This window comes from Ahaetulla prasina, chromosome 2 (assembly GCF_028640845.1).
Source record: "Ahaetulla prasina isolate Xishuangbanna chromosome 2, ASM2864084v1, whole genome shotgun sequence".
Taxonomy (NCBI): domain Eukaryota; kingdom Metazoa; phylum Chordata; class Lepidosauria; order Squamata; family Colubridae; genus Ahaetulla; species Ahaetulla prasina.
The window spans coordinates 260056103-260073174 of NC_080540.1; the positions used below are offsets into that span (position 1 = coordinate 260056103).

At 37.4% G+C, this 17072-nt stretch overlaps 3 protein-coding genes across 4 annotated transcripts in view; 1 reads left to right on the forward strand and 2 right to left on the reverse strand.

The window, feature by feature from the left end:
• The window catches only part of RHOBTB3 (Rho related BTB domain containing 3), a 70585-nt gene extending 54609 nt beyond the window's left edge, over positions 1-15976 (reverse strand). The window contains exon 1 of one of the 2 annotated variants that reach the window (XM_058168878.1): positions 15867-15976. The gene's annotated coding sequence lies outside the window, so the exon portion shown is untranslated. The remainder of the gene's footprint in view (positions 1-15866) is intronic. The other variant, XM_058168877.1, reaches the window with a different exon arrangement.
• On the forward strand, positions 265-15432 carry SPATA9 (spermatogenesis associated 9). Its single transcript, XM_058168884.1, has 5 exons — positions 265-325; positions 1223-1311; positions 10581-10808; positions 13094-13189; positions 14948-15432. The coding sequence occupies exons 1-5, from the start codon at positions 265-267 to the stop codon at positions 15173-15175; spliced, it is 702 nt and encodes a 233-aa protein (XP_058024867.1). The 3' UTR covers positions 15176-15432.
• LOC131191099 (RWD domain-containing protein 2A-like) lies at positions 10682-15954 on the reverse strand. The gene is given in 3 exon segments (XM_058168881.1): positions 10682-11341; positions 11344-12146; positions 15867-15954. Coding segments are annotated over 2 exon segments (870 nt in total). The 5' UTR covers positions 11891-12146; positions 15867-15954; the 3' UTR covers positions 10682-11018.
• Positions 15977-17072: the final 1096 nt, after the last annotated feature.

Genomic DNA, 17072 nt, shown 5'->3' on the forward strand with positions numbered 1-17072 from the left:
ATCTCGTACATTCCTTCATTCCAGTATATTGGAACTATTTGAAAGTCCTATCTGTTAAAATGAGGCTATTTTGGTATACATGAGACACACTGATTGCCCCAGGCTGTATATGTTTGAGAGGTACATTATGTTCTCATAAAGGTCTCCTGCCTTGAAGGTAGAGATATGCATATGTATGGGATGCTGTCATTTGTGGCTTCAACCATCCGTTTGATTGGAAGACACCATCCTTTAACTTAAGTAGTGGTAGCAAGCATCAAAAAAATGGCTCTTAGGCCAATTGGCTGGATATGTGGGGAGATTGTCAGGAAATTTGCTGGACAAGGTATGAAGTCTAAGAATATTTTCATCTTAAATTTTCAAACATTTAAAAGAAATCCAGCTTCTACCAAATACACGCATTCACATATACATAACTTTGTTGAATTTGGCTAAGATAACCAAACTTGAAGAGAAATGTCATTGAACGAGAAGTTTCAGTAAACTGCCTATGCATTTCGAAATATGTGAGAGATGGGCTAAGTTCCCATATTTTTCCTCACAGAAATTTCTGAAATCTCCAGTTGCCCCCGCAATTTCAGTTAATAGTAAAGGAAGCTAGTAATGAAGGTCCATAGTCCTGCCAAATTATTAACCTTTTGGAAACGAGGCAGATCTGATCAAGCTGGCTAAAAATTGACTATAAATAAAGTTTATACATATAAGCAGTTGCCCTTAAGCCTTAAGGCATACCATCATTTAGCTTATTCTTGATGGCAACAGGTTTTTGATTTCTCCAAATTACTGCTAGTCAAGATTCTTAAGAGAGATCTAGAGAATCATAGAATCATAAAGTTGGAGGGGTCCTTCTAATCCAACCCCACAACATGGGAATAGATTTTCCTGTAACTGAGCCACTGTACAATGCAGAAAAAAAGGGAAGGAATATTGACACTGGGCATAGTCACCACATAGTGTTCAGAATATGGTTCAAATTTGGTAGGGTCCTGTGTTCATGAATGGGGACTAAAAATATGAAGGGCATGTTAGTTTCCAATGCTAGTGTAGCAAAATAACATGGGTTCCCCACTATAGTAGTCAAATACTGATTGATTCCAACTTAGTCCTTAGCCTGCTATTATACGTTATTTAACCCATTTTTAACACAAACATGCAACACTTCATATCTGAAATCTAATTTTGAAGATCAGGATTTTATTTTAATTATTGTATTTCAATTCAGCTGGGGTTATACAGAGAGCCATCTTGGAAATTGTAGATGAGATTAGGGACGAATTTCCAAATCTATTGAGGCTGACACGTTCAAACCAGGTAATATTTCTTAATTACTGCGTTTCCTCACTATCTGAATGTTCAAAAATTTCCATAAGGTGCTTTGTTACATTGTATATACTTTCCATTTTGCAAAGTCTCAGCTTACATTATAATGAAAAATTGACCATATGACAGTAAAGATATTCAGTTCACTAAATACATTTACAATACTGCATACTTATGTATGACATATTTAGTTTAATTTTCTTTAGTATGAGTAACCATAAGTTACAGTATCATATAAGAAATAAGTATGATTAAAAGCAACAAAAAGAATATTTTAATTATTCAGTGATGCAGGTATTTATGTTGTACCTTTATGTCATACTAAAAATGTACATATACTAATTTATACTAGAATAAAGGTGTTCTTGAATTTATTGCAATAGCTTGCAGAAAAGATAGAAAGGAAGGAAGTAGATAATTGTCTCCTTACTCTCCCCTATCTCCTTGCAACATTTTTTATCAGTCATGTTGGTTTGGATGGTTGCTGCAACTATTTTGTTTTAACAGAACAGAATAGATGTGGGGTTTTTTATTGTGAACCTTTTATTATGAGTCTTGGCAATTGTTGACCAATTTTCACTAAGCAATGATCATGCTGGCTCAAGATGAGAAGATCTATGCAAAAGTATGTGGCAGGGAATCAAGTTGGAGAATGATGTTTTAGCAAATGACAGTATTTATTCTTAGTGTGCAACACAGTTGTGAAATTGCTTTCATTTTCATAAAACAATATGATAATGTTTGATCAGCATACAATAGTGAGTATAACAGGCATATTGTATTGATCCACCAACATTGGGCCACCAGCTAGCCAACCTGACTTTAGACTTAAACTTCTGCAAATTCTGTGATCAATTTATGGTTCAGTATGTTGTTCAAACCAAGAAACTGACTTGGACAACCCACAGTTAGCTATAGTTAGGCAGGTAACAAGAAGGGAGTTGCTCAATTGCAAGGGTGACAGCTATTGTTACAAGTAGATAACATTTTAGTCAAAATATCTATTTTAACTTGTAAAGTTTATCTAATGTTGATGTTAGTCATACAATGGAAGGACATAGATCTATTTATTCCCATATAAAGAATATCATAACAATGTTTATCCATCATAAAAGCATTGCCAAAACCCAAATGCAGGAGACCTTGTAAATTTGGAGCTACCAGATCTGGGCTGCAAAGATCCACAGGATCACTAAATGTCAATAAAAATAAAGTTGTTTAGGTGGGTAATGAAATGTCTGCAAGCAAACAACCAAGCTTAGATAGTATCAGGAATTGCACAAACTCATAACCTTCTGCTGCTATCTACCTTTTCGCACCTCCAGTCCTGTCTGGTATACCTACCCAATGACTTCTAAAATAAAATTGAAGTAATGCAATCAGATAAACATGTCAACATTTGAAGAAAGATTGTGTTAGTTTTCTTGAAAATAGGAGATTCAACTGAAGACTACAAATCTTTTGTTTTGGATATACCATATACATATGACTTTTGCAAAAACTTCCTCTTACAGATTCCTTTGATTCCTCAGACATCTGTCTGCAAAACTAGGGTGAGCCTCAGAAGCAGTGTGCTGCGAGGGGGATTATACAAAAACCATCTCTTCCTCCTCCTGTCACTGAACAAGCCCTTCTGGTCATAGAATAGTCAGCCTATGCTGGAATGTAGCCTGGATTCCAATGAAAGAGAGGCTACATTCCAGAGGATCAAGAGACAACAAAATTTAGATAGTTTGATTGGGAGAAAGAGGCTGAAGATTGCTCCTCCTTAGAACTTCTCAGTGATTTATAGAGGAAACTGCTAAGATGACTTTATTTTGTGGGGGCCTGACATAGCCTTGATTCCACCATTTATATATGTTAAAGGCAAATGAAACAACTTCTGAATATGGCAAATCAAACTATTTCTGAAACTTCATGCAATTTGCCCAAGACTTGAAGGCATAAATAAATAAAGTTTCCAAATACATTTTAAATAGCATGCATCTCATTCCTGCTTTTATTTTAAAAAAGTATCAAACAGGAAAATATTGTAATAACAAATGATATTATTGGATAAAAGATTCCTTTCTATGCAACAATATTTGATCTTTGAACAGCCTTTGGAAGACAAAAATTACTAACTATTTTACAACAAACTCCTATAGCCCACTTACAGCACATTGGTGTTGAAACATTCTCTAGCAATAGACTGAAATTTGGAAGATGAAGAGTAGCATTTTCTAATATTTTACCTTTTTAAAGGCCCTCATTTTGAATGAAAGGAGAAGGTTTAACTTAACTAACAAGGAAAGTCTGGTCTCAATTTTTCTACATGTTGGAATATCCCACTATTTGGAGCTTTCTAATGTTGGATTTTGAAAATAATCAGTCCCATAGATTGGCAAGAAGATGGGAAGCACAATCCAAGATTTCTAAGTTTCAGATCGAGAACCCTTTCTCATACTTCTCAGGGGGAGACTGTATTATCACATATCCACAAAAATGCTGGGATTGTAGCCAACACATCATTAAAATCCCCGCTCCCCAAGCTCTCATATACGAAGCAAGGTTGAGTCGAAATATTTGTGAAAGGTTTATGCATTACGCTTATAATTGCTATAAAAGAAAATTGGAAGTCACTTCTTTATAATTTTTTTTCATTTTTAAAAATTTCTGCACCTTTGTCTTTGCTCTTTTTCTTTCTTTCATTTTTTCCCTTTTTTGTTCTAAATATTAGTTCTGGTTAGATTTTATTCTGTATTAAAAAAATAATCAAAAATTATTTTAAAAAATATTCCCGATTTTTTTAAAAGAAAACCTTCCAGGCAGTGCATTCATCAAATTTATTGAAAGGTGGAACTGATTTATAAATCACTAGAATATGAATTATTAATATTATTTCAATAGACATGCTTGGCTTGCATATGCTGCTTTAATTTTTTAATGGTTTATATTATATTTTTATTTAGAGACAAAATGATTTATACTTTTATGAATATATGATTTGTATCTGTACTTTCAAATCGTTTTGAACAGTTTCACATGCATTACGAGATTCACAATCTGAGGAGCCACTCACCTTTCTGGACAACTGGATATACAACTTGGTATAATTTAATTAGATCCTCAATTTCAAAGTGGGCCAGAACAATTTTTTTCTTAATTATTTTTCTTCCCCTGAGCTACCATCTGTATCCCCCTTCTGTTTTGTTTTTTAATTAGTTCAATGGTGACCGGTTTCATCATACTTGCTGCCACCAGAAGCAGCAGCAGGGGTGGGTTCTAAATTTTTTTACTACTGGTTCTGTGGGCGTGGCTTATTTTGTGGGCGTGGCTTGATGGTCATGTGACACGGGGCATGGCTTGGCGGTCATGTGACTGGGTGAGAGTGGCTTGGCGGTCATGTGACTGGGTGGGCGTGGCCAATAACAATAAATAATAAAAATAATAAACAAAGAATACAAAACAATAAGGGGTACCAAAAACCAACTTTCACACTTTACACACACACACCACACCACACCACACAACACAACACAACACAACATAACTAACTCTGTGTTGGTGTTAGCAGTCTGGTGTTAGCAGTCTGGTGGCTCAGACTGCTAAGTCTGTCTGTTATTAACACAGCTGCTTGCAATTACTGCAGGTTCAAGTCCCACCAGGCCCAAGGTTGACTCAGCCTTCCATCCTTTATAAGGTAGGTAAAATGAGAACCCAGATTGTTGGGGGCAATAAGTTCACTTTGTATATAATATACAAATGGATGAAGACTATTGCTTAACACAGTGTAAGCCGCCCTGAGTCTTCAGAGAAGGGCGGGATATAAATGCAAATTTAAAAAAAAACCTCACACACAATGTAAAAGCAGCTGCACTTCACCCAAAATTAGTAAGTGAGGAGGGGGGATTGGGTGGGCCAGAGAAAAAAAGTTTTTAACAGGCTCCTCTGAGGATCCCTGCTCAGCCACGCGATCATCAGAGCATTTTTTTCCCTTTTAAAAATTTCTGCACCTTTGTCTTTGCTCTTTTTCTTTCTTTCATTTTTTCCCTTTTTCGTTCTAAATATTAGTTCTGGTTAGATTTTATTCTGTATTAAAAAAATAATCAAAAATTATTTTAAAAAATATTCCCGATTTTTTTAAAAGAAAACCTTCCAGGCAGTGCATTCATCAAATTTATTGAAAGGTGGAACTGATTTATAAATCACTAGAATATGAATTATTAATATTATTTCAATAGACATGCTTGGCTTGCATATGCTGCTTTAATTTTTTAATGGTTTATATTATATTTTTATTTAGAGACAAAATGATTTATACTTTTGTGAATATATGATTTGTATCTGTACTTTCAAATCGTTTTGAACAGTTTCACATGCATTACGAGATTCACAATCTGAGGAGCCACTCACCTTTCTGGACAACTGGATATACAACTTGGTATAATTTAATTAGATCCTCAATTTCAAAGTGGGCCAGAACAATTTTTTTCTTAATTATTTTTCTTCCCCTGAGCTACCATCTGTATCCCCCTTCTGTTTTGTTTTTTAATTAGTTCAATGGTGACCGGTTTCATCATACTTGCTGCCACCAGAAGCAGCAGCAGGGGTGGGTTCTAAATTTTTTTACTACTGGTTCTGTGGCCGTGGCTTATTTTGTGGGCGTGGCTTGATGGTCATGTGACACGGGGCATGGCTTGGCGGTCATGTGACTGGGTGAGAGTGGCTTGGCGGTCATGTGACTGGGTGGGCGTGGCCAATAACAATAAATAATAAAAATAATAAACAAAGAATACAAAACAATAAGGGGTACCAAAAACCAACTTTCACACTTTACACACACACCACACCACACAACACAACACAACATAACTAACTCTGTGTTGGTGTTAGCAGTCTGGTGTTAGCAGTCTGGTGGCTCAGACTGCTAAGTCTGTCTGTTATTAACACAGCTGCTTGCAATTACTGCAGGTTCAAGTCCCACCAGGCCCAAGGTTGACTCAGCCTTCCATCCTTTATAAGGTAGGTAAAATGAGAACCCAGATTGTTGGGGGCAATAAGTTCACTTTGTATATAATATACAAATGGATGAAGACTATTGCTTAACACAGTGTAAGCCGCCCTGAGTCTTCGGAGAAGGGCGGGATATAAATGCAAATTTTAAAAAAAACCTCACACACAATGTAAAAGCAGCTGCACTTCACCCAAAAGGGCCCCTGCAACAAGCAGGAACCTCACAAAGCCACAAAAAGCTCAAAAACCAACTTTCACACTTTACACACACACAAACAACACAACACAACTGACTCACACACAATGTAAAAGCAACTGCACTTCACCCAAAAGGGCCCCTGCAACAAGCAGGAACCTCACAAAGCCATAAAAAGCTCAAAAACCAACTTTCACACTTTACACACACAACACAACACAACACAACACGACTCACACATACAAAATGCCACATACAGCTTTGTGAGATTCTGTGTGTTTGTGTAGTTAGAGTGAAACACTACAGAAACACACCAAATCTCAGAAAGCTGCACAAATATTTTATTATTTTATTTATATTTTTTAGATCAGGGGTCTCCAACCTTAGTAACTTTAAGGTTTGTGGACTTTAACTCCCAGAGTTCCTCAGCCAGCAAAGCAGTTGCTGACTGAGGAGATGGATTCCAAGCAGGTTTGTGGACTTCAACTCCCAGAGTTCCTCAGCCAGCAAAGGCTCTGAAGACATGGATTGCAGGAAGGCATAATCAGTTGCAGCTAATGTAACTGATTAAAGACGCGGAAGGAAAGTGAGCCTGAAAGGAACTTACTTAATTAGTAAGTGAGGAGGGGGGATTGGGTGGGCCAGAGAAAAAAAGTTTTTAACAGGCTCCTCTGAGGATCCCTGCTCAGCCACGCGATCATCAGAGCATTTTTTTCCCTTTTAAAAGCCTTTTTTTGGCTGAAGAAAAGAGGCTTTTAAAAGTAAAAAAACCACAAACCTCTGATGATCGGAGTACCGGTTCGGGGGCGTGGCCAGCCAGCCATTACTACCGGTTCTCCGAATGCCAGCAGAGTTTTACTACTGGCTCTACAGAACCGGAGCGAACTGGGGGCAACCCACCACTGAGCAGGGATTCACCTCAGCTCCCAAGTAGCCCAAATGGATAAACACCACACTGATACCTGAGTTTAAACCAGGGGTAAAATCCAGCAGGTTCTGGAGAACCGGTAGTGGAAATTTTGAGCAGTTCAGAGAACCAGTAGCAGAAATTTGAAGTAGTTCGGAGAACCAGCAAATACCACCTCTGGCTGGCCCCAGAGTGGGGTGGGAATGGAGATTTTGTAATATCCTTTCCCCAGGAGTGGGGAGGGAATGGGGATTTTGCAGTATCCTTCCCTGCCATGCTCACCAAGCCACACCATGCCCACCAAGCCACACCCACAGAACCGGTGGTAAAAAATTTGGATTTTACCACTGGTTTAAACAATAGATCAAATAAATCATATTACTAAATACATAAGGGTTTCAACATTCCACTAGCAATCTAATCTTTTTAAAAAAAGGTCCTGTGAAAAAAGTGGGTAGTTGGAGAGGGGAAGTTAAGTTGACAAGTTTCAAATCTGGGACTTGCACAAGTCTGTTGGCCAAGTCATGAACTGCCCTCTCCCCCTCAAAAAAATGCTGAATTTGTTTTTCCCTGGTGGTAAGTAGCCAATTTATAACACAAGGTGGTAAATTTCAACCTTTTTATTCTGTACAGCGCAAAGAGTTGTGCTCTTAGGATTAAATCACAATTTAGCATAGCCTTTATGCACCTTTGGAAAACAAAGGCCCATGATCGTTAGCAAGCAATAGGCAATGAGGGACAAAGTATTCATAGCCCTGCTAGAGTATGGCCCTCCCAGAAGTGAATTCATTGCTAAAATATTATAGCCCTTGTCCTTCTGTCCCTAACTGATAAGGCTGGTAATTAAGTATGCAAACTAATTTATATGTGACAGCCAGGATAAGGGAAGTTAACTCTGACTCAGTTGCTGGCTTCGTACAAATATCATGATAAGGGTATCACGTAGTCTTCCAGGAATTTTAGGGCAAGCCTGTGATAAGAGGCCCAAAGAGGGCAGAAATGAGCAAAATGAAAACTTTTGGATGGTGTTTTTTTTTTAACAAACTCAAGTTCCTCTGCCTAAACCTAGCTAGATCAGTCCCACATGCAGGACAAGACATGCAAGCAGGCTAACCACTATGCTGTTGAAGCAGAAGTATAGCAATATAGGCAGCAGAGTCAAGACACTCTCCTGGAAAAGGACAAGAAAAGAAGTTTTACTTTAAATCAGGTTGTCCTGAGTGCACATGACCCTTATCTGTTTCTAAAAATCAAGTATAAGTAATAAACCCAGGCAAAGGTTTTTTCTCTGACAAAGTATAACCTTAAAGCATAAGTGAGAGGCTATATTCGTAATTAGATCTGATATGACACATGGAGCCAGGTTATGTGAACGTGTCCTCTTTAGAGAAGTCAATGGTTCAGCAGTTTGGTGTAATAAACCCTAAGAAGGTTCCTTCTGAGCCAGGTTCAGCGGCCCAAGATGAAATGGCTGTGGAAGACAAAGACCAACAGGAAGGGGGGTGTTCCTACCACAATATATATTACCCTATCAGAGAGTGGAGGCTTCTGCTTTCAATGCTGCCAAGTGCAGTGGATAAACCAATTGTTATCCCTTCTTCTGTCAGGAAGTGGAAAAGATACCGTTTGACACAATGCAGGCTAGGGGTGAGTTTAGGAAGAGGTTCTATATTACAGTCCTCTAGAAAGATGAGTGGCTCATGTTTGCACTAGCACAGGGGTCAGCAACCTGCAGCTCTGGAGCCGCAGGTGGCTCTGTCATCCCTCTGCTGCGGCTCCCTGTTGTTGATAGGGCTTTCGCTTAGGACAGGTAGAGGAAAAAGGATGCCGCGCTAGGAGGAGGTGGGGAAACCAACTTCCAGTTGGCAGAGGAAAAAGGATGCTGTGCTAGGAGGAGACTCTTTCCACTTATGACTGTATGACTATAACTTGTTGCTGGCAATCCTTATGATTTATATTGATATATTGATCATCAATTGTGTTGTAAATGTTGTACCTTGATGAACGTATCTTTTCTTTTATGTACACTGAGAGCATATGCACCAAGACAAATTCCTTGTGTGTCCAATCACACTTGGCCAATAAAAAATTCTATTCTATTCTATTCTATTCTATGGTGGGAGTACCGGACTTCCGGTCAGCAGAGGAAAAGGATGCCACGCTAGGAGACTCTATGGTGGGGAAACCGGATTTCTGGTCAGCTCCAGAATTGAATGGGGGCTTCCGGTTAGGACCTTTGTGGCTCTTTGAGTGTTTAAGGTTGCCGACCCCTGCACTAGCACAACAGGAAGTGTAGATTTGTCCCCAGGCTTCCAACTGTGTATTATTTATGTATAGAAGGGAAATAAAATGTTAACAGGTAATTAGTTGTAAAAGTTTAAGCCACTGTGTGCTCCACGCAAATATGGCCCTTTTCACACATACTGTATCCATTTCCAGTTCCATTTTTCCCTCTCTACTCTATTGCCAACTATTTGCCATGGATGGTTTCTGCTTGTTTTTTAATTTTTTAGCATTGACCACTCCCTCCCAAGCAACAAGATTTGGTGTATCTGTTTTTCTAAAATGTGCTGACATTTCCCTCCTGGTTTTCAGTGGATGAACATGGGATACAGTTGTGAACTGCACTAATAATCTTGACAGCATTTAGTGGATGAACAATAAATAAATTCATGCTTAGTCTGTATCCTCTTATTTAATACAGTTTATTCTGCTTTTCAGTGGCAATGCTACATAAAAAGGGCAACAAGATTACTAGAAATAGTGATCCTATTCAATTGAAATAATAACTGACGTTATAAATAGAATAAAGCTTTTTGGAGTTGTAATATTAGAATATAATAATTAGAATGTAATATTAGAAATATAAAGTACTTCTTTATAAGCAGACTATTTTAGTACCAAATTTTATTGTTCTGAATGGAATTATTATTATTATTATTATTATTATTATTATTATTATTATTATTATTATTATTATTATTATTATTATTATTATTATAGCTTTATCCTCCCTATTAGGGTGTGTGTGTGTGTGTGTGTGTGTGTGTGTGTGTGTATGCAAATATAGTCAACACATAGGCTATGAATGTTAACTATCTTTCATACAACAAATTGACTATTTTTGTTCTACATCTAAAAGCTTTTTTATTTCTGTTTCAGGAAACAGATCGTAGGATGCAGAAATCTGAGTCAGTTATCACCAGGGCATTCTATTCAGCTCATGGAACGATCATTATGAATGGGCTAACTACACTATCACAATCTTCAAACTCAATTGCAAAAGTCATACAACCACAGCTTGCTAGAAAATTAACAGAGCTAAATATCTTATCACGACGCCTTTTGAGAACATCAAATACTCCCAAACAGCCTTTGTATAGGATGAAAGTAGGTAAATTCAGCTATCCCTCACAACTTTTTTTTTTTTTTAAATACTGGATTTTATTTTATTATATCATACATTATAATACCACACCAATCCTCCCTCTTGATTTCATACAAACATAACCCAGAACCGTCGTCCTAGCACATTTGTTCTTGTTTGGTGCTTGAAGATTTCAAAACCTTGTCAAGAACCAGAGAGGGAGTGAACTTGTGCTAAGTGTCAGGACTTTTTCCTTCGATGCCAAACAAGATCTGAAATATGTGTTCACTTTGGTGAACCTTAAGAAATTCTAGGAATTGACCAAGGTCCATGTGATAGTCATTCCTTAATCCATAATCACCATGAGCTTGAAACTGTAAATCTTCAAAGGTCTGAAAGAGACGGAAACTTTCCCCATTTCCTTCTGCTTCTCCAGTCTCAAGATGCTTGCAGGAAATGTGTTTCCAATTGGGATATCTAATAATATGCCAAAACTCTTCACAGTTTTCTTTCGTGCCCTCCACACAAATCACCCCAGGCTTCCCAGCTAGGCAGTCAGATTTAATTTCTTTGCATATTCAAAGATCTTTTTCCTCAGTTCTTGTCGGTATATGTGATGGCTGTAAATCCACATGCGTTTAAATGGTGCTTTGACTATTTCTTTCCTTGTCGTTCTTTCACAAACTTCACTATTTTGTACTCTGAAGGTACTGTTATCCTGTAACCACCGAACAGCTGCACATATACAAAGTTCTTCAGACTCTAAAGTAGCAATATAAGACCTAAGGTCTTTATTGAGCTGCAACTGTTGTTGCCTGTCTAGTGTATTTGATCTCGCAAAAAGCTGTGGTGTCGCATAGGGGTAACTGTGAGGCAATTCCACCTGCAAATTTACAATGGCCTTGATTTCATTTATAGGAACAGCAACTGAATACTCAATTTTAGGCGGGACATTTTCAGTTGTATTGTTCAGGTACCTCTGAATATTCTGGAAAATATTTTCATCTTGAAGAGTTATTTCTCCTTTATTAGGAAACATAGACAAAAGCATTTCCAATTCTGCCACTTGAAGCTCAAGACTGTCTTTTATGTTGCTAGACATCATGACAGATGCAACATTGGTCACTTGCCGCCTGAGATTCCTGCCCGAGCTGGCAGTAACACCGCGGAGTCGAGCGACGCGCTTGATTTCAGAGGACCACGTAACCAACCGGCCAGCTCACATGGCCGCAGGCGAAGAACTTGAGCCGGGAAGCGCCACGCACTCCAGCCACGGCAGGCGGAGGAGTGGCCGGGCCCTGGAATGGCGCCTGGACGTTGATCGAATCACAACTTCTTAAATAAGTTCTGTTCTGAAAGTGCTAAGCAACAGTTTAGCCCTATAGATTTAAGTTAGCATGCGTCAACCCAACCCATACAATTTATAAACCATCTTTTATGACCTAGATTGCCATGACAGACTCTGCTTTCATCTCAAAATTATATGGGGGACAGATATGTTGCCCCAACTTAGTTACCTGATCACTACATTCACACAATGCAGGTAATCCTTGCTTAATGACAATTGGGACCAGCAACCACCATTGTTAAGTGAGATATTGGTTCCATGAAATACCATGCTGCAATTAACATCATTAAGCAAATAATCTATGTCATTAGGGAAGACGTCAGATAACTGTGACTTGTGATTTTATCACCAGCTTCTCCATTAACTGTTTCTTTAGAAATCAACTGTGAAGTGCAGAAATGAAACAGAATTAACTCTGTTTCTCAGAAATCAGCTGTGAACTGCAGAAATGATGTGCTGCAATAATCATAAGTGCAAGTTTCAGAGCGGTCGTAATTTAGAAGAGTCACTAAACAGGACAGTTGTTAAGCAAGGACTGTGGCATGCTAAACCCCTGATTGCTAATTAATGGCCTACTGAATGGTTGAATTCACTTGGTATATAAGCTGAACAACTTGCTAAATCACTAAAAAGTGATTCCCAGTGAATCAGTTAACTGCATTGTCTTATGTCCAAGTCTATTTTCTCCTAGCTCTATCCATCCTTTTTTCTCTATTAGAAAGAAAAAAAAATAGATGAAAGAGCTGTACCATGTCCTTTAATTAGTAATACCAGGAATTCAATATGGAAGCCCCCTTGGTATAAAAAACAGCTTCATATGTTGTCTAACAGTTTCTTACACTATTAAGGAACAATAGCTTAATTCTTCTACTGAAAACTCTGAGATTTAAAATTGAAATGATCACACCCACTATATAATAAAATGGATGAATGATTTTTTTTTCTGTTTTCTCTCTTCAGGACAAGAAAGTCTTCTTTTATGATATCATTTCCTACCCAGCAAAGGCTGCCCTTACCAGCTTAATGTGTGCTTCTTATGCAGCACTAATTTTTCTGGTAGGTTAATAAGCAAGCGTTACTCCAGCTTTTCTCATATAAAATCATATAAAATCTTATTCTTAACAAGTAAACTTATAATCAATAATTATAGAATCTTAGCAATAGACCTCATATCTCATTTACCAATGAGAAAAAAAATAAGTTCAAACATCACATTAAGCCACAAAATGGTTTGGTTATAACAGGTGTGTTTAGTGAACTGTGAATAGTAAGCCTTGCTTTATGACTAATGTGTTTGGCAAATACAACCATCTATAGGTTATGATTATACTACAAACCATGATTACAAATGACTTAGCTTGATGAAGGAAATGTCAAGAGCAAAAAATCAGGGCCATACGTTAAGTTGCAGTACAAATGATTTATTTCTCAAACCTATAAATGAGACTAGTCAAAATTATAGTTCAACACTAAATTGGCACCAGATGAGGGTCAACGGATTCAAGAGGCATTGGATTTAGACCTTTGTAAGAAGGTAACAACTTTATACTGATAACTTGTTTAACTCTGTCAATTAAAATCAAGAGTTAAAACTTAGGTGAAAAAATTTCATTGATTTAACACTAGAACTGACCAAGAATAGAACTGTTTGCAGATTATTATTACCAACTTATATTACAGTCATTAAAACGGCAGAGAACATTAATTTGATTTGTATAATATATTTATTTATTTATTTATTTATTTCGATTTTTATACCGCCCTTCTCCCGGAGGACTCAGGGCGGTGTACAGCCAAGTAAAAATTCAATATATAAACATTAAAAAGAAGTTAAAAAGAAATATTATAATGTGGCCGAAATTTTAAAACCATTTAAAATCTTAAAACATAAATACCCCAATAAAATTTCAATCCAGTCCCGCTTGAATAAATAGGTGCGTTTTCAGTTCACGCCGAAAGGTCCGAAGATCAGGCAATTGACGTAAACCGGGGGGAAGTTCATTCCAGAGCGTAGGAGCTCCAACAGAGAAGGCCCTTCCCCTGGGGGCCGCCAGCCGACATTGCTTGGCGGACGGCACCCTATATCAACTGTCTTTCAACAATTACACTGAAGGTAGCTAACATCAGAACAAAACAAAAAAATATGTTCACACAACAGCATTACAGCCTAAACTAAATTGGTTTATCTGATCCAGAATTTCAGCTAGTCCTGGGTTTGACTAATCCCCTAGTATCTAAATTTCCTTGTTGATTCTACAAAGAAGCGGAGGCTATAACAACCACAAAAATAGAGTTGTTCCATCTATTCAACTTTTTCATTCCTCCTCCTTGTAGGCTTGAAGAAGAAAAAAGAGGATGGGGGAAGTGAAACCACCATTATCCTCATCAATAATGCCTCTAAACTTGATCAAGCTACTGCATTTTTTAAATGCATTTTTTGAGCTGTGAATGAAAAAAGAAGGAAGTGACAGCCAAATGGTCACCACAGATGATGGTAATCTGGTATAAGTAAAAAAAAGAGGGAACAGTTTCAGTTCAGTTTTCAGTTCTCTGGCACCCCACCAAGCTAGATATAGATGTCAACCTCCCCTACTTATTTCCGTCATAGCTTTACCTTTCCAGCGATTTATTATTTTGCCTAGATTCACCTTATGGGGGAGATGAGCAGCATATAAATTTAATAAATAAAATTAATACAGTCCAGCCAGTACTAAAACTATAGGGCAACACATTCTACTTAAATTAGGAAAAAAATGTACTATGTCAGATTCTCTAAAGTTAATTAAACAAAAGTATCTCTTTCTATGTGAACAGGCAGTCTCCATTAACAAATTGCTGGCAAAAGTAAAAGGCATCACTGAAACAGAAGACACTTCTAGGGAAAGCAGCAGTGAAGATGTGGATGAAAATGGATTTCACAAAGCCCCTGAAGCAACTTCCCATCTTCAACAAGACCCTTCAATACTTCCTATTAAAGCACCCCAAAATAGTGGAAGCATCCATACTCTACTTGCAGCAGTGGATCAAGAAAGCGAACAATAACAGTTCTTTTTACATAGAATAGGCCCAGCTTTGACTTTTCAGCCTATATCCACATTGTTTTATTAAATACACAAATATATGAACATGATTCTCATTTCCCATTCACGAAATGCCAGGTTTTTATATGCTTTGAAGCTGTGCAAAGCATATGGAAGATACATTTTGCAAAGGCAGACGTCCAAATGAAGCATCTTTTTCCAAGCTGATAATAAAGTCAATGCAACTTGTGTAAGCCCTGGCACGACTGCTTTAGAAGCTTCCTGATGGAGGAAAAAAAACAACCCTGATTTATGGATAAATGACCCGTCACATCGCACATAAAAATTTCATCTCAAAAGAGAGAAAATTATTATCATTAAATAAAAAGGTACATTAAAACTTGAAAAAAACAATCACATTACTTGGGCAAAGAAAATTGATTTTAAAATGTTTTTATAACATCTATGGATTGGTCAGAAAACAAAAACCAAGTTGAAGTTAAAAGGTGAAGGAGGAGTATTTATAACAAGTTGATCATTGGAAAACCATTTGGGAAATGCTGATGTTTCTTTTAGTTGACTCTTGTCCAGAAAGTTCGCAATTTCAGTTTTCTTTGCCTCTTAACTCTTCTACTATGCATATATATTTTCCTCACAGGCTCATTTTAAAAAACAACTATACTTTTTTTAAAAAAAAGAATTCCATAACTTACCATTCCAAAGAGCAGGCATTTGGTTCGGTTTGGATTCTCTCCCTTCAGAAATCTTATTTGCCAGACAACTAACAACATACTGTGTGGAAGGCATGTTCCTCTGAAAAAGCCCCTCCTACGCAACAGTGAGTGCCAAGTTGTGCCAAAGCTACTGTGTAAAGAGGTCTTTGTTACTCACAACCTTTCTAATAGACAAATTCCGACCATTAGAAGAAAAGGGCTCTGTTTGCAGCAAGAGGAGAAAGAGAAGTCTTGTTTGCAAAAATCCCAGTCCTGATTAAGCGTTACAGATACCATGTGACAGCTCCTTTAACCAGGCCCATGAACTCCATTTCCTACAGGGTCTGTTCCCAAATCCACCAGATGTTTAGTGCTGGCGCCACAGTCGATTCCTCTAACCAGCCTGGCCTGGGTTTTAACACATGTAAACAACTGGTTGGTTAGACAGCAAATAGGGCATGGTACATACACCAACCAGAAAATCCTTACAAAAAGGCTCCAATGTGCTCCCAGGGAACTGTTTAGTGGAAAGTTTGTACTGTAAATAGTTTGTTACAAATCTAGCACCGAAGCTCAAAGTAAAGCATCTGTTTACTTTGGTGTACGTAAATAACTATGAAATAACTAGTTAATTTTGGTAGTCATTAAAAGACCTGAGGCATAGTAGCAAATTACTACCCACCAAAATATAAATTAGCACTAAAATGTCTGTTTAAAATGGTATTTACAGTTAAAAACACACAGCAACAAAACACATACACAGGTATTTTGGAGAAAAAGAAGTAGGATTCAAGAGAGTCAGCTTGAACAAATGCAGGGGCAAGTCTGGATTAGGATATCAAAAACCAAAAACTTTCTACTATTGACCTCACCCCATTCCTAAGAGGACTACAAGGGGCGTGCATAAGAGCACAAACGTGCCTACCGTTCCTGTCCTATTGTTTGCTTGTTTTTGTTTTTCTCTTCTTATATATATATATGCTTATACTTCCTTATATTACCTCATATGTATGTCTATATACTATATAATCTTTTTATGTGATGCTTATATATACTGTTGTGACAAAATAAATAAATAAATAAATAATTAAATTAAATATATTCTGTCCTGGATACTGGAAGATTTCTTCTCATAACTTCCTCCCAGACAGCTGAGATTCAAAACAAGAAAAGTCTCCAAAATGTCGGCTTCAAGCAGCAGGGAAA